We start from the raw sequence: 22,383 nt of genomic DNA on the forward strand, positions 1-22,383 counted from the left end.
AGTACATTCCAACCTGGGCTAAACCTCTGTAAATTTGCATCACCTCTTCCTGCCACTTTTGTAGGTAACAAAAAAAAGGTAAACAGCATCCGCTGATGCCCAGGGTGGCGGGCAACAGAGTTCTCTAGTTGCATCATGGAGTGTAAAAGTTGGGAATTTGGTGCAAGTGGGAATTCGGTGCAGAGAGGGAAGGAGGTGCTGCTGCTTACCTCCAATACCAATAGTCCCTCATGTTACAGGTAAATATTTAATTTAATCTACCTATAACCTTAACTAGATCAAGTAATTAGATGTTAAAGAGACAAAAAGTTCTAGGCTGAGTTTACTATGTAGACTAATTAATTAAATAAATTAAACAAGGTTCTATAGGGTTTACATAGTGGTGTGCTGCATCAGTAGCATGTGGGAGTTTGCGGAGAGCATTGTGATCCTGGGCAGGCGTATCTGAACTGAGTGTGTGCATTGTGAGGAACTTCAGCTCAAAGTTGCTGAGCTGGAGAACGAGGTGCAGCCCAGAAGGAAAAAAGCAGTAAAAAAATGAGAACTAAGAATACTGATCCGGACTGGTCTTGTATACCTTAAAACAGAACACCAGTAACAACTGGGAAATAAGAGTATTGGTCTGAACTGTTTTTCCTTCTGGGAGACATTGTGGGCCGTCAAAGAAAGGGACAATTACCTGGGTACTTTGATTCAGGAGGCAGTCGTACCCCTTTGGTTAGGAAGTGGTACAAGTCTGGTTAGTTGTCAGGAACGGGAACTGTGACTGCTGAGACTGGCATGTAAGGGCACTCGAGGTATAGCACTAGAGAAGCTTCAGCCCTTACCCTACAGGTGTTATATTCCTAGAAGCCAGATGGTGAAAGATAGAGCTGGAACCAATCTTTACACACTTTTATAAGCGTTTATTTACAGATATACACCTCCTCATCCAACAGCCACTGTTTCAGTCTGTTCCCTTCTACAGAAGCACCAGTGAATCCCCAGTTAATGCTCACCACCTATCTATACAATTAATAACAGGAATGAGATTCTTGCCATAATAAATTCCAAAAATGCTGGTTATACTCAACAAGTCTGGCAGCATCTGTGGACAGGGAAACAGAGTCAACATTTCAAGTCTGTGGTTCTTTGTCAGAACTTCGGAGGTCACAGAACTGAAACACAGGGCGGGATCTTATTGCCTTAGTTTGTAAACGAGGGTCCCAATCCCAAGGGGCTATGAGGGCCGCCTGCCTGCACAATATTACTAGAGGCAGCCAATTAAAAGCCCACTTCCTGGAATCCCGTCCAATTAAAGATGATGGGCAGGCAGAGGACCTTTGGGAGTGCCAAGGCTCTGGCAGCCGGCTGCCCCACTGGGAGAGCTGGGCATTGCTGCTGCAGGTAGGAGATCACAAGGAAACCTCAATACCTCTGAACGCTTCAAGGAAAGGTTAAATAAACCGTGGCCACGGCTGCAGGCCGTCATCATGGAGGGGGAACCACCAGGAGGCCACCACAGGCTTCAGCCTCAGCAGGGGGCCTGTTGCCAGTGGTAAGATCCTGCCCTCTGTGCTGGGCGGCTAGCTGATGCTGGTATCACTCGGCCTGCAGGCCACCCTGGAGGAGCTGATTAAATGCAGACCATTAACTTGGTTTCCCTTTTGCCGGATGCTGCTAGACCTATGGATATTTGAATATGGATAGTTCCAGCATTTCCAGTTATTATTTCAGATTTTCAGCATCCACTGTTTTGTTTTTGTATGAGGTTCTTGCTGCCGGTCTACATGTCTGCAGGATGGGTGAGTAAAGTGACCACAGCACCATTGAAGCTGAAAGCCTTTCAAGTGGTGGGAGTAAAAAGGAATTTGGAGTGCTAGGGGACAGTATAGTCATGAGAATGGCCTTCAAAAGAGAATTGAATAATGGATTTTGGAAAAGGTAAGGGAATGGGACTAGGTAAGTTGCTCTTCCAGAGAGCTGGCACAGACACAATGGGCTAAATGGCCTCCTTCTGCGCTGGGCAGAATTTCTTGTCCCATGCACGGGTACGCGCCCAACCCGAACAGGAGTAAAATAGCGAGTTTAAAATAGGTGTGTCCCAACGTCATCACGTACTTGCGTGATATTTCACTTGCCGGGCATGTGCAGGTGCCAGCGCAGTGCCCGCCGTTAATTAACAGGCCACTTAAGACCCTAAACAGTCCAATTAGCTGTGATTTTACCTTGCCCATGTGATTTTCTGCTCGTTGCATGGGCAAAATGGGCAAGTGACCAGCCAACAGAAGACACCATTATCTTGTTGCCAAGATTTATAGGTGGCAATACAGCTACCGAGTTGCAATGCTGAAGGAGGCTCCGCCTCTCAAGGGAGACAGTAACCTCCATTTGCCAGGTGATTGGTCCTGAGATCAACTCTGACTGTGTGGGTGGACACCCCATGCCAGTGGCTCTGCAGGTCACAGTGGTTCTCAACTTCTATGCCTTCCAGGGGTCAGTGGGAGCTCTTTGTGGAGTCTCCCAATCAGCTGTCCACAGTTGTGTCAAGCTGGTGACAGAAGCTCTGTTAAGGCGGGTACTGGCCTTTATTCTTTACAGTACGAACGAGGCTAGACAGGCTGAGCGAGCCAGAGGCTTTGTAGTGATTGCTGGATTCCCCCATGTCCAGGGTGCCATCAGCTGCAGACATGTGGCCATCAAGGTGCCAGTGAGTCAACTGGTTGCCTTCGTCAACAAGAAAGGATTCCACTCCATGAACATGCAGATAATTTGTGACCACAGGAGGCAGATTCTGTAAGTCTGCACAAGGTACCCTGGCAGCTCCCATGATGCGCACATCCTGATACACTCCCAGGTGCCGGGGCTCTTCAGTGCTCCAGCCCAACTGGCTGGATGGCTGCTGAATAACAAGGGCTATCTGTTGAAGAGGTGGCTGATGATGCCTCTCTGCCACCCATGAACAGAGGCAACGAAGTGTTACAATACAAGTCATGCCTCCACAAGGGTGGTGGCTGAGAGGACCATAGGTCTTTTCAAGATGCACTTCCAATGCCTAGACCATTCAGGGGGAGCACTACAATACCCCCCAGAGCGGGTGTCACTGATCGTGGTTGCATGCTGCTATCTCCACAATCTAGCGCTGGCATGGCGGGAACCACTGGAGGAAGGGGATCTTGACACAGCTGCAAAGGCTACAGATGATGGTCTAGTTGTGAGTCTGAAGATGAGCACAGTGAGGAGAATGCTGAGGGCATAGAGCCAGACCTTGGAAACCTCCAGGGAGGCAGGGACACCAGGGACACCTTTATCCATTGCTCCTTCAGTTAGGCTACCAAAGATCAGATTCAAATGCATGCCAGGACTGCCTTCTCCATCCCGGATGTCCGAAAGGATCCTTTCCTTTGAACACAAAGAACACTCACTGCATGCGCAATAAAGTTCAGAGCCACTTGCATCCAGCATTACACACTGGCGTACCCTGTACCAATAAAATAAAAAGGTGAAGTGTACACAGGCCATGATGACAAAAACAAAATTTATCTCATTTTGACAATTTCAAACTATTTACATAAACTACTTGTCTTCATTCCCAGACCAGTATAGATAAAGTAAACAGAAATGAACATAAGATCACCTGTGATCTGTCCCTCTTGTGCTCATGGTGCCTTTAACTTACATTTGTGAATGCCATATCTTGGTGCTCCCCTCTCACTGGCACCAGCTCATCACCCTGGTCTCCAGCACTCCTCCGACTGCCGGCGTCCTGGGCACTCTCTGTCTCTGCCTGCACTTCAAGCGACTGTGAAGTGCCCTCACCAATGTGCACTGAGATACTAGCCACCACTCTAATGCCCAAGGTGCAGGTATCTGCGCTGGTGCATGCTTCAAATAGCATGCGTGACGCAGGTGAAAATAACGCCTGATGGTCCTCCGGTGTCAGGGGTTATTGCCCTTTGGGGCCTGCAGATCGGACACCTGCTGGTGAACCTAAAAGGGAGAAGGAGTTCATGTTATTAGTTAAAGTCATCACAGTGTCACTGTGCATGCCAGGTACCCTAGTTAGGCAATGGAGATCAGCATTCAGGGTGTCCCTCATTGTGCCATCATCTTTCAATGATCAATGGGCACTCCAGGTCTGAGGCTCCCATCAATGAGGAGACTACACTAGAATGGTTGCGCAATCTGAAAGTCTCACCTCTGTGCACTGTACTTTTGACTTTGCCTGGCACCCCTGCCTCTCCACGCCCGGTTGCACAGCGTGGCGCCTCTCCAGCTCCAGGGCATCCTGCTCGAACTGGGAGAGCAGCAGCAGGTTGGGGAGGGCCTCCACCTGTACCTGCCCTCTCAGATTGGTTATGGTTCCTCTTCTCCTGAAAGGACATAGGAGCAGTGATTAGTCCACTCTCTACCTGCAGCGCCAATGCAGCCTGGCCAACCTGGCTGAGGGACACTTTGCAGGGCACATCTGCTTCGTGGCCCTCGAGCCGCAAGGCACTGAGCCCAAGCAACCAGGGCTCACCCCCTTGGCCAGCTCCAGTGTCATTGGCAGTTGGCACTCAGACTCTAGCACCCCTGAGGTCCATGGGGGGGACAGCCACACCTTAACACTTCTGCACTCTGATCCATGCCAACATGATACTCACCCTTCCTGAACACAGCTTCCGGCTCATCAACCATGTGCACCGCACCACGTCATGGTTACTCACCTGGGCTGCCACCTCCTCCCATGCCCTCTTGGTGAGGTGCGGTAGCCTTTTCCTCCCATCCCTTGGGACAAGGGTGTCCCTCAATGCAGCCACCTCCTCCAGGAGGACAGCGAGGCACTCATCAGAAAAACAGGGGGCACCGAGCGCCCACCCGACATGCCCTCCCGCCTGGCGTTTGCAGCCGCACTCAGCTCCATCATTACAACGGCAGACAGACGTCCTTCCCTGGCAGCATTCCCTTGAAACTGGCCACTGGATCGCCAATGGACCCGACAGCTGACAGGCCCCCAACCCCGCTTGGCCCTTCCTGGCCAGTGCGGAACCACATTTCACACTGGGTGGCCCTTCATTGGCCCGCCAGTGTGAAATCGTTATTGGGGCCTGATCGCAGGCAGTGGTCAGTTTCATAGCTATTCTGGGGCCCGCCCGCCCTTCGAGGGGAAAAATCCTGCCCTATAATTCCCTGCAGCAGCATCCAGGAGTTCCAAGGGATATGTTACCTGTGCGATGCCACAGTTAAAGGTTTGCAGCTGCAAAAGAATATGATGTGGGAGGGGCAGGAACAAGCTGTCATGGTCCATGAATAAGCCAACAATATAGATAGAAGGGGGAATGAAGTTTGAAGAGCTAGGATCCTGATTAAAAATCAGGATCTCAAATATAATGATTTCTGGATTACTACCTCAGCAATTGGCAAATTGACTTAAGATTAAATAGAGAGTTGAATGCATAGGTCAAAATTTTCAAAGAGATATGGATTGGCTAAATGTGTGGGCAACAAAGTTGCAGATGGAGTATAACGCGGGGAAATGGGAGGTTATTCACTTTGGTAGAAAGTATAGAAAAACAGAATATTTTTTAAACAGTGAGAAACTATTGAATGTTGGTGTTCAGAAGGATTTGAATATCCTTATTCCAGAAATAGAAAAAGCTAAGTGCAGGTACATCAAGCAATTAGTAAAGCAAATAGTATGTTGGCCTTTATTGTAACAGGGTTGGAGTGTAAGAGTAAGGAGCTCTTGCTGCAATTGCACCGAACTTTGGTTAGATCACATCTGGAGTGCTGTGTACAGTTTTGGTCTCTTTTATATACTTAGAGCACGTGCAACAAAGGTTTACTAAATTGATTCCTGGAATGAGAGGGTTGTCCTATGAGAAGAGAGTGGGTAGAGTGGGCGTACAATCTCAGGAGTTTAGAAGAATAAAAGGTAATCTCTTTGAAACATGTAAGATTCTGAGAGACTCTGGACAGGAGATGGCATATGGCAGATGAAGTTGCTGAAGACTGTCTTCCAAACCCAACACTATTTTTGTACATTTAAAAACATTATCAATTATTAATATACTAGCTATATTAATTTATTAGAAAACTCAAATCTCCACAGTAACACCATTAATGGCACCTAATGTTAGTTTGTGAATTTAAAGCAGTGCTACTGCAAGCTTCATGTTTAATACCAACTTTATATGATCCCAAGAGCAACAATATAGAGCACTCTCAACAGTCATTGAGTGATAAATATAGCCCTGCCTTTCAAACATTTATCCAGAGACAGAAAGGAACAGTGTGCCATTTGGGAGGAAAATGCTAGTTTCTACAGCACTTTCATCTCTGCAGTTTCCAACTATTTATATCATCTGGCCCATGGCCAAAAAAAGGTCATTTGAAATAATTTCCTGGCAGTGTTGCTCATTTTCTAATTCAGAATTCTCAGTTGGTTCAATGCCTAGTTTCCCAGCGGTTTTACCACAGCTGTTCGGGGAAATTGGATGTGACAAGGAAAGAGCTGAACATGGCTTGCTTTTGTCGAAGGGTCATGAGGACTCGAAACGTCAACTCTTTTCTTCTCCGCCGATGCTGCCAGACCTGCTGAGTTTTTCCAGGTAATTCTGTTTTTGTTTTGCTTTTGTGCTTCTCTGGCATCAACTTTATTGTTCCTGCAGTTCCTCAGCATGGCACAAAGTACCAAGAAAGGGCAGCAACCTATTTGAGTGATCTTTACAAATTGTGCCATACACAGAAACAAAAATGTGCCAAACCCAGTGCAAAGAATCACAACTCTACTGTCAGTGGATGCTTCTTTCCATCTCTTAAAAAAACTACTTGCCACTCAGAAATGATAATAACATTAGAACAGTGTTGTTCTGTGAATATAAAAATGGAGGAGCATGTAGGTGTAAAGCACATTGACTTCCCTTATTTCCTTCTATCTCACTGCATTTATACATAAACCAATTCAGATGATCAAGGCATAAACCCAATCCAATTATACAGGCATAACCAATGCTATTATCCACACAAAAACTAATCATCAAATTCACCTCTCTAAGATTGAAATTCACCTTTACTCCTCTTTACACAAATTCTCGCAAACCTTTAACAGTCCACATTGGAGGTTGCACTTTTAATTCATGGACCTCGTTTTAATTGCTTTGGGGTATTTCCTGGTGGTGTCAACAGCATAACACATTCTGATCACAGATGAATAATTTACAGCATAGGAGACATGTAGCCTTTTAAGGAGCTTGAGATTATATACAAATTACCACCTCTCCTCAGGGTTATATTTTCCACTTGATTCAAAACCACACTGAAGCCCAGGGAGATATCTTTGTTTACTAACTGTAGCAAAAATGTAAATATGATAAATATATTAATGACTGAACATGCATACTTACAGGGCTAGAATATGATAAACAGGACCATACAATCAAACAGTACATTGCAACAAAGTAGAGTGTGGCATGACTGCAACAATATTAGGCACAGTGCAATATAGTGACAAATAATAATAAATGATGCCTCTAAATACTTAGGCTAGGATTTCAGCCCCAACCCCTGCTGCCCCCACCACCACCACCACTTCTCCCCCAATCCCACTCCTGTCTTCCAGGCTTTTTTTGGCAGATCTAGAACAGGTGATGATAAGTGCAAAGTGTCACATCCCCTCCCACTTTGTTTGGTAAAATTCAACTGTACCAACAGTCTATATCAATGGCTCTTAACTCAAGGGAGACAAGAAAGTACACTTCTGGGATCTGAAAACACAGTACTGGGACTACTTAAACCAGAGGACAAAAAAAGAATCTGATTTGATGCAATAGTCACAACAGGCGGTTTTGTAAGGGATACTATTTTAAATATTGTAGTAGAAGCTACAAGCTAAACATGTGTAACAAGTTGTATAAACTAAAAACAGAAAATAGCTAGTCAGGCTATTGACATTTCCAATGTCACTCCTGTCCTCCACTGAAGCTATTTTTTTTCCTGTTTGTGGTTTTGTTGCTTTTCCCCCTCCTCCCCCTCTTGTTCAGTTCCTTTTTAAATGTTGATCATCTGTAATATCTTCCAGTTGTATCAAGGGTCCATACTTGAAACGCTATGTCTGTTGTCTCCACTGATGTTGTCTGTGTTTCCTTTCCGCTTCTGTTTCAGATTTCCAACATCTGTAGTATTTTGCTGTTTGGTCATAATATTCTATAAAACTGGTATCATTCAAGGCGATGCAGTACCAAAAAAAAGACTTGGCCCACAGACACCCTACCATACTAGTTTAAGTCTATTTTTGTTAAATATGGCTGATATAGTGTCCATCTGTTTGCTTAATTTTATACTGTATGTGCAACAATAACCTTTACTTTGTTGTATTTGAAGCTAATCAGCATAGCTTCAGCTCGTTATGTTTGATTGATGTAGCACCACACTCCATCACTGCAAACAGGAAATTATTTCTTAAACAAATATGTATATGCTCTCTCTGACAGACTAATAGTAGACCCAAACTATCTAGGAATTATGCTCTGGCTGGTCAGGCAACAGCTGTTGATTTGCATGTTTCAGAGCCTGGCAACAAAGCCTGTTGGTCATAGGAAAAGGTCAGGAACTTTACATCAAACACAACATGGCATTCCTGGGATCAGAGTGGCATCCTTAGCAGTCTCCATGTTGAGTAAAACTGGGGTTAGGATACAACAATGGCAGGTATTACCCCTGGAACCAGGCTGTTTTTCCTTTTCTCCTCTTCGTACTGATAACACATTATCCATCTGATGGAAACATATGTTGATATTAGATGAAAGTTATTGCATGACTATTTTTCGCTTGAATCTGCTGTGTATTTTCCACATTACTGGTCCATTTTTGCTCCAATAATTTAATAGGGATGAGTAAAACATACTTCTTGTCTGTCAGTAAACACCAAGGGGAGGATATTCCCCTCGTCAGGCAGGTGTGGCAGATGGGCCCAGGAACGGCCGCAAGACTGGCATCGCCCACAATCAGGCTCTGATTGTGATTTCACACTGGCTGGCCAATTAACAGCCAGCCGGTGTGAAAGGCGCACTAAGAGCATCAGTGCTGCGCACTGAGGGAGCATGAGGAGCTCGAGCGCTGAACTGGATGCTCGGAGCTGCCTCGGGGGACTGAAGGATTATAAAATGAAAAATAAACTTTTTACATATGTTATAAACATGTCCCCACATGTGACTCAGTCGCATGAAGAGGGACATGTGAAAAAGGATGGTAAAAAGTTTTTATTGTTTTGTTTAGTCACCATTGGAAACCTCATCCCGCCCGTGGATGAGGTTTTGTTAGAAATGCAAAGGCTGCCTGGCCTATTCACCTGCCCGCCAACCGAATGGTGTATTACCCTCTGCAACACACAAAACAATTCTTAAATCAGCAGGTAAAACAGCAAACTTTGGGACAGATCCAATAAACACAATAATTCAGTTACAGTGGTGGGTGGTAATACAGTTTTCTAGCAAAAGTAAAAGGAAGCATGGATAAATATCACAGTGCATTTGCTGGTCAACAACAAAGAGAACAAACAAAGAACAAAGAAAAGTACAGCACAGGAACAGACCCTTCAGCCCTTCAAGCATGCGCCAATCATATTGCCCATCAACTAAAACATTTTGCACTTCTGGGGTCCATATCCCTCTATTCCCATCCTATTCATGTATTTGTCAAGCTGCCTTTTAAAAGAGATAATTTCAGATAGTTTGAAAACACAAAGGAAGACTATGTTTTTCATTATTTGTAGCTGAACAATACAATTAGACCTGCTTTTGGAAGTAATTTGATTTCTCCTCCTTCGTCTGATAATGTGAAAAGTAGCTTGAAGAAATTCTGCAATTTTCCATATTTATAAATTCTTAAATGAATGTAATTTCTAGGGCTCCCAGACAAACTTCACCTCTTGATCTGTAATCTGAGATCGCTTCAGAGAAATGAAAAGGTATGTAGCTGGTACTTTATCATAACTCATGCAGGTTAAAAGTTTTAAATAAGCATGAATTACACATCATTTTATCCCAACAGAGTGAGTGTGTACTTCATATACTTTAACAGTGCCTGAAGATGTGCTTCTTTTAGAATGAGGCCTGTATGATTCATACTGCACTTATTATAGACAGAATACCTGGAATAGGTTCAAATCCTGTTCATAAAATATGAGCTTGTTTGGAATAGTCAATATTACAAAATTGGAAGAGCAAGGCTGAAATCCCATACCCTGTTCAGTTAATCTCTTGCTAAAATCAAATAAAAATGCTTTAGATTGAATGGTCAATTCTTGGTTATATATAGGAGTCTGGAGCTTGGCTATTCAATGACTTTCTAGGGATGGGTAGATACAGTCAATTCCCTTTCTGAATCATAAAATTATGTAAATAGTAAACAAAATATTGTATTCTATAACAAAAACAAAAATACCTGGAAAAACTCAGCAGGTCTGGCAGCATCGGTGGAGAGGAACACAGTTGATGTTTCGAGTCCGCATGACTCTTCAACAGAACTGTATTCTATATATTGATAATGTTCAATTATTTTGATTGCATTTAACAAACTGTACTTGTGTTGTATTTCTATAATAACAGAAGAAAAGATATAGAGGCCACAAGGCCAGCTAGTACAGAAAAGAGTAAAACTTTACATTTGTGCAATAGGCCAGAATTAATCCATATTGCAAGGACAAAGTACCTGTGGAAAACTGTTTCATTCCTTATCAGTAGCATACTTACCTGGATTTGGTTAAATATTCACCAGAAAAATATAAAGGAAAATGAATAAATAGCTGAACAAATCATCAAAGCATGGAGGTGGAAATGCAAGACAAAGTTCAATAGATAGTGAGACGTTCATTTGCGGCAGTTATCTCTCTGACATGATAATATAACGGATATTTCTCAAAAAGGCTGGCACAGGCCTCTTTAAGTACTTTGTAATAACATAAAAACTTTATACTTCTCAGCATGACATTGTAACACATTGGTTCTCCAACACTGTCATTCAGTGCTGTAAGGTTCCTTCACAATGCAAGAGCATTGTAGTAATTATCTTGAAGAATGTAATTCTTTTTAACTACAAGTCTAGATTTTTACAACAAATGGATTTTGTTTTATGACTTGCTATGGATTTCAGAACCTTACCCTAATTCTAAAAGGACAGAATTGAATTCTTTTATTTTCTGATGCTGTTTGCTTTATGCCTCATACAAGATTTAAAATATACTAACACCTATAATTCAAATTGTTAGCTATGAAACTTTTCAATCAGAATTCTTAAGTAACTAGAACAGATAAATCCTGATCTTACATCAAAAAACAAGTTAAAACTGGTGGTGTATCAAATAAACTAAAGCATTATTTTGTTTTTTTGGCTATTTCTAGTTTTAACTTGTTTCTCATTTGGAATAAGGGTTTAGTTATTGAACAATTTAGTTTAAATGGTTGAGAGACATTAAGTGCGTTTTAAATTTTGAATGAGGTAAAAAAACAGCATTAGAAATAAAAAAATGCTATGATAATCAATTGATTTTCTTCAAATAATTTATTTGCCTTCACTCTGTTCATGTCAGTGTTTAAATCACAGCATACAGAAAGTCTTACTGTGTTGCTGAGATGCAGCAGGAAGCATTGAAGGAATGAGTCAGCAGTCACATTACTCCATTTTATCAATGGGTCACAGAACCTTTACATCAAATCATAACGCCCACTGCAAAACAATGGTATCTCACAGTTGTTACATGTTTGTTTTAAATGTAGTAGGGCTTTAATCTAGTATAAAGTAGTAACCAGTTACTAAAAGAATTGAATAATGACTTATTTTCATATGTACCAAGATGTTCCATAGTTTGGAGTCTGCAGTTGAGTGAAGCATGCTTCTGATTAAAGGGGAGCTGCTTTCAAGGAAATAAATATTTGGCAACTTTTGGATTGATAGGAAAGGAGTCAAAAGGGTGTTATGGTAGATTGACAACAGATACATTAACGCAATGATGACTTTTATGAAAATTATCTGCTTAGAGATTAAGTGCTTGTAACAAAATATTTTTGCGTTATAGAGTAAAGGGTACAATTCCAAAAGGGGCGGGAGCAGTTTGAGAAACCAGTTAATAAAGCATATGGGATCTGGACTTTGTAAACGGGCATGGATTACAAATGCAAGCTTGTTATGATAAACCTGCGTAAAATGCTGGTTCAGCCTCAGCTGGAGTTTTCTGTCTGATTCTGGATGCACTTTAGGAAGGATCTGAAGGTGTTAGAGTGTGTGCAGAAAAGAGTCACAAGAATGGTTCGAGGAATGAGGAATTTTAGTTGCATGGATAGATTGGAGAAGCTGGTGCTGTTCTCCTTGGAGAAGAGAAGATTAGGTGAAGATTTGTTTTAAGTGTTCGAAATCATGGGGCAGGATTTTACGCATCAGCGAACAGGGACGGGGCCCGCTCGCCAACGCGTAAAATGACGCAGGATGATGTCGGGCGGAACTCCCAACATCACCGCATTCGATTTAAATTTTCAGGTAGGCAGGGGTACAGCAAAATCAGCTGCATGCCCACCGACCTGTCAATGGCCAATTGAGGCCATTGACAGAGTCAATTAAGTTATTATAGGACCTGCCTGTCCAACCTTAAGGTTGACGAGCAGACCAGGAGCCCCAGCGCGAATTAGAAAAAGCATGAAACCTCATCCACGGGCGGGATGAAGTTTCATGTAGGTTTTAAAAATTTTAATAAAGTTTTTGTAAAAATTATGGACATGTCCCAACTCATGTGACAGTGAGTCGATCTCCCTGAGGCTGCACTTAGCCTCAGGGAGATGAGCGCGCTCTTTCGTGCGCATGCGCGAAAAAGCGCACTCTCAATTTTGGGATTACCCACCCCCCCCCCCACCACCACCCCCCACTGCCTGCACAGGGAGCACATAGCGCTTCTGTGCGGATGTCACGCTGGGTGGGTCTTAATTGGCCCACCCATGTAAAATGGTGCCGCACCCCCAACTGGGGGCGCCAATCGGAAGCGTGCCTGTGCGAGCCCGCCCTTCAACTTTGCCCCCGACAGGGGGAAAATCCTGCCCATGAGGGGTCTGGACAAGGTAGACAGGGAGGAACGGTTCCCTTTGGCAGAAGGGTCAAGAACCAGAGGATATTGATTTAAGGTATTTTGCAAAAGAAGCAATGTTGGCATGCGGAAAAATGTTTTTGTGCAACATGTGGTTAGGATCTGCAGAATGAAGATGTGGTGATGGCAGATTCAGGCAAGGTAAAAGAGAATTGGATAATTGTCTGAAGTGAAAAGATTTGCAGAGCTATGGGGTAAAGGCAGGCGAGTGGGACTATGTGAGTTGCTCTTCCAGAGAGCTGGCATGGACATGACGGGCCAAATGGCTTCCTTCCATTTCGTAATCATTCTATAGTTCTATGAAGGTGATGCAGTTTTAATTATACTTCACAGCAATGTCAGCAACAAAATTGGTTACCCTTATAGTTGAGATGTATTTGTATGTTTAGGAAGACAGACCATACTGAATATCACAAAGATTTGATGAACAATGCAATAAAGTCTATTAAGTGATGAATAAATATACCTAAAAAACATATTTTCAACATATATTATGGTACAGTTGCTGACTATTGCATCTAATTATATCTTGCCTTGACAGAAATATTCACAATTGGAATCACCAACAATTTCTTAAGATTCCATCACTCACAAGTTAATCATGGAATCTGTTATCAACCTCATACCTTCTAAAAAAAGGACAAGTGAAATAGGGTGAGAGTCATGACGGGTGTGGTGAAATAGCTGATTAGGAGTTAACTCTGAAAAAGATTTGGAAGCCTCAATACATTACTTCTAATGGGCGCAGGAAACTCAATGGAAATAGTGGAATAAGATTTCAATTTCCTCCACAAATCATGATTAGATCTCATCTGTTGAGTTTAAAGAATCTAAGATATTTCCTACTGTCAGAGTGGAGGGTACTGTATTCTTTTCATTAGTTCATCAGTTTCTTCTGTTGCTATGCACCTGCAACCATGATCTACTAGAAAATTATATCTGCTGCCTATTTTGCTAATATACTAGATATGCTTATGAAACTTCTTTATAACACTATCATTATTCAGATCAGTTTGAACTTGGACTAAAAGCCTCTGCTGATTAATGTCAAGACTGTCAATGGTACAGTTCACTGAAAGCATCTTTACTGTAAGAATATGGACATGTTTTACATTATTCTAATGGTCATGAAAAGATATTAAAATGTATAATGTTATTGGAAACTATTTTTAAATTGCAATTGTAATGGGTCTGTGTCTGTGTGTGTGTCTGTGAGTGGCTTAATTAGATTAAAGACAGCTAGTCTGGATGCTTTGATGTATCATAGTATTGAGATGTTAATTAGATAAATGTAAGGGATGGAAGGTAAAGAGTACATTTGCATTTGTTGAATAAACCATTCAGAAGAATGGGTGAAATCTTGCACCTAGCTGGGAGGCACCAAGCAATAATAGAATTGGTGGAATGAAAGGATTATTGTCAGGAGAGGTAAAATTAAAAGAATCTAGTAATGCAATGGAAAATTTACATTCAAAGGAGAAGCTAGGCATATACTGAAAGGAGTTTGTGTGTGTGAGTCAGGGGCATTAAAGATTTAACCAGCCTGTAAGCCTAGGACTATGTCTGCGAAGGAAACAAATTGAAAGGAACCTCATTTTGAATCTGTAAGGTCAAATGTGCTTTTCCTGGTGTCTATGGGTTACTATTGCCTTGGTGAAGATTTACCTGGGAGTGATTACTTTGGGGATTTGTTTAAAAGTTATTATGGTAGTAATTAGTAGACATGTGTACGTGTTTAAATTTGGTGTTAAATTAATAAATGTTTAATCTAGTTTTATATAAAAACCTCTTGAGGCTTGGTGGTTTTATTCCTGAATTCAGAGCTGCATCTCAAACATACCTATTGAAAATATAGGTTATGACACTTGTTCAAGTTTCCCTCTGGGATTTAAACAACTCAGCTTTACCAACTGCTGTGTCATAACACTAATACAGAACGAAGGCAAATGCTGATAGCATTGAAGAAAGATAAATTCCAGGACTGAAGACATTATACTGTAAAGATAGACACATATAGATTATTAAGCAAATAAGCTAGATGGATAACATTGAGGCTACAATGTTGTTAACATTAAAACATGTAGGATTTTCATCACAACATGGAGTATTGTAAGAAAGGAGATTGCTACAAATACAATAGGTTGTGATAGAGCATGTAACAAAGGTTTTATACAACAAAGCCATGGCTTGGGGAAAGCAATGAAAGGAAGTCACAGTGGGATACAAAAAGAGATGAGGCCCCTCATCCCTATCTGGAAGTCTGTAAAAGACAGATGGTGGTGGTGAGGAAGTTCCTCCAGTTTATGACAGTTTAATGCCAAGCATTTGCCCAGTTCCTGGCAGTTATCCAATTCCTTAGGATTTGGTAAAAGATATCCTGGAGATTTTAGAAAGCTGATTGCTTTGGAGGGCACGTGTTCATTTTATGGTCACGAAGAGGTACATATTTGTCCTAGATACGATGGTATTGGCTTGAAGGGTGAGTAAAGATGCATCCATATTTCCATTTGGCTAGGCTCCATTTCATGAAGAACTGAATCACAGAATCATAGAATGGTCATAGCACAGAACGATATCATTCAGTCCATCCTGGCTGTGCTGGCTCTCTACAAGAGCAATTCACCTAGTGCCACTCCCCCACCTTTTCCCTGCAAGCCTACAAATATTTCCTCTTCAGATAATGATACAATTTTCTTTTGAGAGCCATGACTGAATCTGCTTCCACCATATTTTCAGACAGCATTCTAGTTTCTAACCACATGCTGCATAAAAAGTTTTTTCTCATGTTGCCATTTCTTTTTTTTGTCAATCACCTTAAGTCGGTGTCTTCTGATTCTTGATCCTTCCACCAATGGGAACAGATTTTATCTAATCTGTGGGGACACCTCATAATTTTGAATACCTCAATCAAATCTCTTAATCTTCTCTTTGACAAGGAGAACAGCTTCTCCAATCTATCCATGTAACTAAAGACCCACATCACTGGAACCATTTGTGTGAATCTTTTCTGCACACACTCACATCCTTCCTAAAGTGTGTGCTGAGTACTGGGCACAATACTCCAGTTGTGTTATCATAACTTGAGGTATTCAAAATTATGAGGTGTCTGGACAGAGCAGATAGCGAGAAACCGTTCCCATTGGTGGAAGGAGCGAGAATCAGAGGATACCAATTTAAGGTGACTAGCAAAAGAAGTAATGGTGACATGAGGAAAAGATTTTTCACGCAGAGAGTGTTTAGGATCTGGAATGCACTGCCTGAAAATGTGGTAGAGGCAGATTCAACTGTGCCTTTCAAAAAAGAATTGTATCATTATCTGAAAAGGAAAACAATTCAGTGCTACAGGGAAAAGATGGGGAAGTGTCACTGGGTGAATTGCTCTTGTAGAGAGCTAGCACAGCCAGGATGGGCTAAATGGCATCCTCCTGTGCTGTAACCATTCCATAGTTCTATGATTCAGTTCTGTTTGAAATGGGGCCTTCTCATTTAGCCAAATGGAAATAAAGATGCATCTTTACCCACTCCTCAAGCCAATATGATAGTATCTTGGATAAATATATACCTCTTCAGGACCAGAAAATGAACATGCGTCCTCCAAAGCAATCAGCTTTCCAATAGCTAGAGGAAATCTTTCACCAAATCTTAAGGAATTAGATAACTGCCAGGAATTGGGCAAATGCTTGGCATTACACAGTCATAAGCTGGGGGCACTTCCTCACCACCATCATACATCATTAGACAGTACGTCACAAACAAAACAGTAGGCAACAGTAACAGGCAGCAGCTGCTTGTCCTTCACCTGCAATGTTGCTATAGCATAAGTCAGGAGTGTGATGGAATGCTCTCCACAAGCTTAGATGAGTGCAGCTCCAACAAGGAGCTCGATATCATCCAGGACAAAGCAGCCTGCTTGATCAACACCTCAAACATTCACTCCCTTCACCACCAGTGCAAAGCAGCAGCAGTGTTTATCATTTACAAGATGCATTACAGCGACTTGCCAAATCGCCTTCAACAGCACTTTCCAAACATCACCGACCTTGAACAGCAAGGCAGGCAGGTATAAACACCATGATATGAAAGTTCCTTCCTGGTCACACATCATCCTGACTTGAAAATACATTACCATTCCTTTATCATACCATCATTGCGCCAAAACCCTGAAACTCCCCTAACTCCCCCTAGCAACACTCTGGGTACATCTACACCACATGTACTGTTTCGGTTCAAGAAGGTCGCTCACCACCATCTTCTCAAGGCCCATTACAGATGGGCAATGAATGCTGGCTTTGCCAGCTCCACTCACATCCCATCAATGAATAAAAAATGGTGAGAAAAAATTCCCAATATAAGAGGCGCCACCCAATTAGAGCACAAATAATCCAAATATTTTCAAATTAATGCAAAATGACCTCTGCTGTGTTTTCCATCCCCAATAAACATTAACACCATAAGAAAAAGAGGAAAAAGAAAACAAATGCAATGATGGCATTTTCTTCTCCCACTGTAACAAGTAATAGTAATAAGATTACAGGGATAAAATCTGCCTTGGATGGTCACACAAAACAAATGGCATCACAGCTTGCAACCGTTATAAGCCCAACCAATATTCAGGGGCATATAATTGGCATCAGATGCGATGCTACCTATTTTGTGTCGCAACCCAAGTCAATTTTCACCCCATATATCATTTAACTCTCCTTCAATAGCACATTTCTAAAGGAAACATTTTACATCCATTTTGTCAGGCAATATTTTCCTCAGGACTCATGATGTCCCCTTTCTCAATCTTATTTGTTGCTAAGGAACAGCATAAAGCCATGTTGTTAGGGAAGCTTTCGACTTTAGAATTAAAAGCACAGAATAAAAGCAGGGAAATCAAAGCATGGTTCTCTCTTATGCAACTACAAGGTGAAATATTTTCACAACATTTCATTTTCAGTACATTTTTAATAATCAAGAGTTCTGGGAACTTGGTATTTTGCATCTTATAATGAGCTGTGCACTTTAGTGATTGACCCCTAATATAGCATAGTATGTATCATGAAAAGTCATAAAACAAGATCCAATAACCCTTTCACAGGAATTTTAAATTTAGTTCATCTATTTAACATTGCTTGCCATATATAAAAGCTAAACTATATGTCGATATCACAAACTCAAAGCAGATTAAAATAATTTATAACCAATCCCTAATTTATATTATCGCACAATATATAAGATATTTCTTCACTTAATACTTTGTAGAGTATATACTGTATGATTGTTTTATCATTAAATTAACTGTAATCTGTAACTTCATGTCCACACTGAAAGTTCAAGTATGTTTGAGAAATATTAAATGACATACCTTTCTTGACAGCTGTTATTCCCATTGATGGTTGTCCCAGTGGTGCCTTTTTCTCCCACTTGCCTTCATCCATATTAAAGATGTCTACTGATCCTAAAGGGCTCTGCTCCTCATTCATGCCACCAATAATGAGGATTTGTTTGTTCAGAATGACTGCTGCTGCCCCAGCTCGAGGAGTGGGCATTGAGGGTAGCTCTGTCCACTTCTGACTGACAACATCCAACATTTCAACTTTGTCCAGGGGCAATCCTGTATCACTACAGCCCCCAAGAACAAACAACTGCCTATCCTGATACACTGGAGTGCAGTACACACGCTTGGTAGGCATGGGAGGGAAGCCTTCCCAGTACATGGACTTTACACTACTCACTGCCATACCTCAAGTTCCAGCAATAATTTGTTCTCACTGAGCCTCCACAGAACATGAGATTCCTTTATTTAGATATTCCAGAGCACGAAAACACAGCAGAGCTCATCGCTGAAACATGTCAAGAAATAACTAACTGGAAAGAGGATTGTGATCACTGGAATTCCACAGAGATAAACCTAGAATACATTCTGTTGTGAGTGCTTCAGTCAAAGTTTCACAAAGTTGACTTTTTAACGTTGTTTTCATTTGGGAGTCCAAGGGCAGAACGTGGAAACGAATGACTTGAGAAGGAAAGGAGAGCACAATGGAGTAATCTGCATCCCAGAACAGGCTACCATCTCATATTCTTCTCAGGCAGGTATGGCTTAAACCTTCATTAAAGGAATAAAAGCAAATGTCAGTAGTTGTTTTCCTACATTAGTGAATGTTTCTCTACTTTAAAAATAATCATTTGTTTTCATCATCTATGACAATATCTAATATCCATTTTTGGCTCACACATTAATACACATTTATAATTCTAGCATATTCTGTAATCTTCAGGATGTGTGACGGAAGTCACCACCTAAAATCTAATTTTATTTAATACTGCCTAAACCTAAATCTGCAACAATCCAAATTGGGTGAACATTTAAATCTTTTGTATCAGATTTTGTAAAGTCTGCCTTTTTAAGATCACAATAGCACATATTTACACATTTACAGAGAGATATTTTACCCATATTTTTCCTTTGAGTAGACGTAATCATTTCTGATGCAAGCTCATTGGCCTGAAACATTGTCCCGATATTAATGTTGAAATTAGGGACATGCCCAGGAGGGTGAAATTTTCTGGGAATTTGAAGGCCCTACCAGACTGAGGGAAAACAGTGACATAATATAATGTAGGCCACCTCCCACTCACAGCCAGCCTAATGAACAACCTAGCTGGTGGCGGTAACCTTGGACCTCTGGAATCTACCAAGAATCTATCCTTGGCCCTGTCCAAAAATACAATGTGTAGATTTTAATGCCGTCTCCATGGTGAGCTTGGTAGTGGGGGTACAATTAATCAGACAGGATGGTGGTGGGTTTGGATCCCACTACCTTCCTGCCACACACCCGACTAAACTTATGGTCGACTTGCCTGCCTGCCTGCCCTGCCACCAATAGAGGATGTTAAGTGGGCAATTAATGCCAACTTGAGGACCTCATTCTGCACCACTGGTAATCACCCAGCAGCAGACAGGGGAGTAGGATGTGGGAAGCCCAAAAAAGCAAACCCTGTCAGGATTGCTTGCAGGCTCCCTGGTTTGGTGGTGTGGGGCGGGGGGGGGGGGGGGGTTTGTGTGGGGCGGCAATAGGGTTGGGTGGGAGGGGTGCTTCCTCATTCAAAGGCACTCAACCCCTGATCGGGGGACCTGACATCATGAAAAGGGAGCCCAGTGAGAGTAACTCCCTTCCCCTTGCTGCCAAGCCACTCCCCAATCTTCCCTGCAAACCCCTTTCCACCATCACTTACCTGTGCCAAGGTCCATTGACAATTTTTGGTCTCAGGTAGGTGTAGTGCCAGCAATAACCAACATCTCCCAGTTGGCACTGCCGAGCAATGAAGGGCTGCATTGGCCCTCAGCTCTTGGTGGGCAGGAAATCTGCCCTCAGGCGTTTGATCCCAGGGAAGGCCCGTTGCTGCCCAGTTAAGTGCCTGGTTTGGCAGGCCTTCCCGAAAAGAGGCGACGCAGGGTTCTAACTGGTCCTCCAGCCAGTGGGCGAGACCCCCGTCCCCTCAATTAAATACCGCTCAGTATGAGGTTCAAGATGTTTGCTGATGACATCCAGCACTGCTTCACCAGCAGCTCTCTCAACCCCTCCACTGTCTCTAAATTGTCAGACTGCTTGTCTGACATCCTGTACTGGTTGAGCAGGAATTTCTTCCAATATTGGAAAGACTGAAGCATTGTTTTTGATCTCCATCACAAGCTCTGACACAAGCCACAACCACCGACTTCATCCTTCTCCCTGGTGACAGTCTGAGATTGAACCGCATCATTAGCAACCTTGATGTAATTTCCGACCCTGAGGTGAGCGTCCAACCACATATCCACAGCCTACACCAAGATCACTTATTTTCAGCTCTGTAACATCACCCAACTCTGCCTGCATCTTGGCTCATGAGCTGCTGAAATTTAATGTCTTGTTTTCAAATTTCTCCTTGTTTTCAAATTTCTCCATGCCCTCACTTATCCCTATCACTGAAACCTTCTCCAGTCTTACAATCTGTTGATAGCAGACTTGTCTCCAAATTCGGAGGTTATGGGTTCAAGACATGCACCGGAGCATAAAATTTTAGTGCAGTACTGAGGGGGTGCTGTGGAGCTCTATCTGCTCTCTCAGGCAAACATCAAATATCCCTTGGCACTATTTTGAAGAAGAGCCAGTGTCCTAGCCAATATTTCTTCTTAAATTAACATCAGAATAACAGATTATTTGGTCATCATCACATTGCTCTCGAGGAGCTTGCTGTGTACAAACTGGCTGCCATGTTTCCTACATTACAGTAGTGAGCACACTTCAAAGGTGCTTCAGTAAGCTGTAAAATTCTTTGGAATGCCCTGAAGTTGTGAAAAGTGCTTTATAAATGCAAGTCTTTCTTTATTTTAGAAGTCTCTGCACTCTTCTAATTCTGGCCCCTTACACATCTCAGCAAGTAATTAGGAAAGTTAATAGAATGTTATCATTTATTGAGAGGGGAATTGAATACAAAAGTAGGGAGATTATGCTTCAGTTGTACAGGGCACTAGTGAGACCACATTTGCAATATTGTGTACAGTATTGGCCACCTTATTTAAGGAAGGATGTAAATGTGTTGGAAGCAGTTCAAATAATGTTTACCAGACTAATGCCTGGAATGGATGCGTTGTTTTATAAGGAAAGGTTAGACAGACTAGGCTTGTGTCTGCTGGAGTTTAGAAGAGTAAGAGGCTAATTGATTGAAACATATAAAATCCTGAAGGGTCTTGACAGGGTGGATGTGGATAGTATGCTTCCTCTTGTGGGAGAATCTAGAACCAGGGGTCACTGTTTAAAAGGGGTCGCCCATTTAAAACAGAATTGAGGTGAATTTTTTTTTGCTCAGAAAGTTATGAGTCTTTGGAACTCTCTTCCTGAAAAGATGGTGGAAGCAGAGTCTTTTAATATTTTTAAGGCAAAGGTGGATAGGTTCTTGGTAAGCAAGGGGGTGACAGGTTATGGGGGTAGGTTGGATGCAGATTTCATGTTACTCTTAGATCAGCCATGATCTTATTAAATGGCGGAGCAGGCTCGAGGGACTGAATGGCCTACTCCTGCTCCTTGTTTTTTGTTTGCATGTATCTCCTATTAAAATCACTTGGCATTAGTGGCTCTGGGATTAGACCCTGGAGTTCCCTCCCTACACTTGTCTCCCTCTCTACTTCTCTCTCCTGCTTTAAGGTGCTCCTTAAAACCTACTTCTTCGACCAAGCTTTTAATTAACTGTTCTATATATCTCCTTATGTGGTTCAGTGTCAGATTTTGTTCAATAACACTCCTGTGAAGCACCTTGCCGCATTCTAT

At 42.2% G+C, this 22,383-nt stretch overlaps 1 protein-coding gene across 1 annotated transcript in view; it reads right to left on the minus strand.

The window, feature by feature from the left end:
• klhdc8b (kelch domain containing 8B) overlaps window positions 1–22,383 on the minus strand; it is a 129,999-nt gene that overhangs the window by 99,117 nt on the left and 8,499 nt on the right. Inside the window, exon 2 of the mRNA XM_041191980.1 lies at window positions 18,441–19,181. Within this exon, the coding sequence (XP_041047914.1) occupies window positions 18,441–18,816 (376 nt within the window). The 5' untranslated portion in view covers window positions 18,817–19,181. The remainder of the gene's footprint in view (window positions 1–18,440; window positions 19,182–22,383) is intronic.

This window comes from Carcharodon carcharias, chromosome 7, assembly GCF_017639515.1.
Source record: "Carcharodon carcharias isolate sCarCar2 chromosome 7, sCarCar2.pri, whole genome shotgun sequence".
Classification (NCBI taxonomy): Eukaryota; Metazoa; Chordata; class Chondrichthyes; order Lamniformes; family Lamnidae; genus Carcharodon; species Carcharodon carcharias.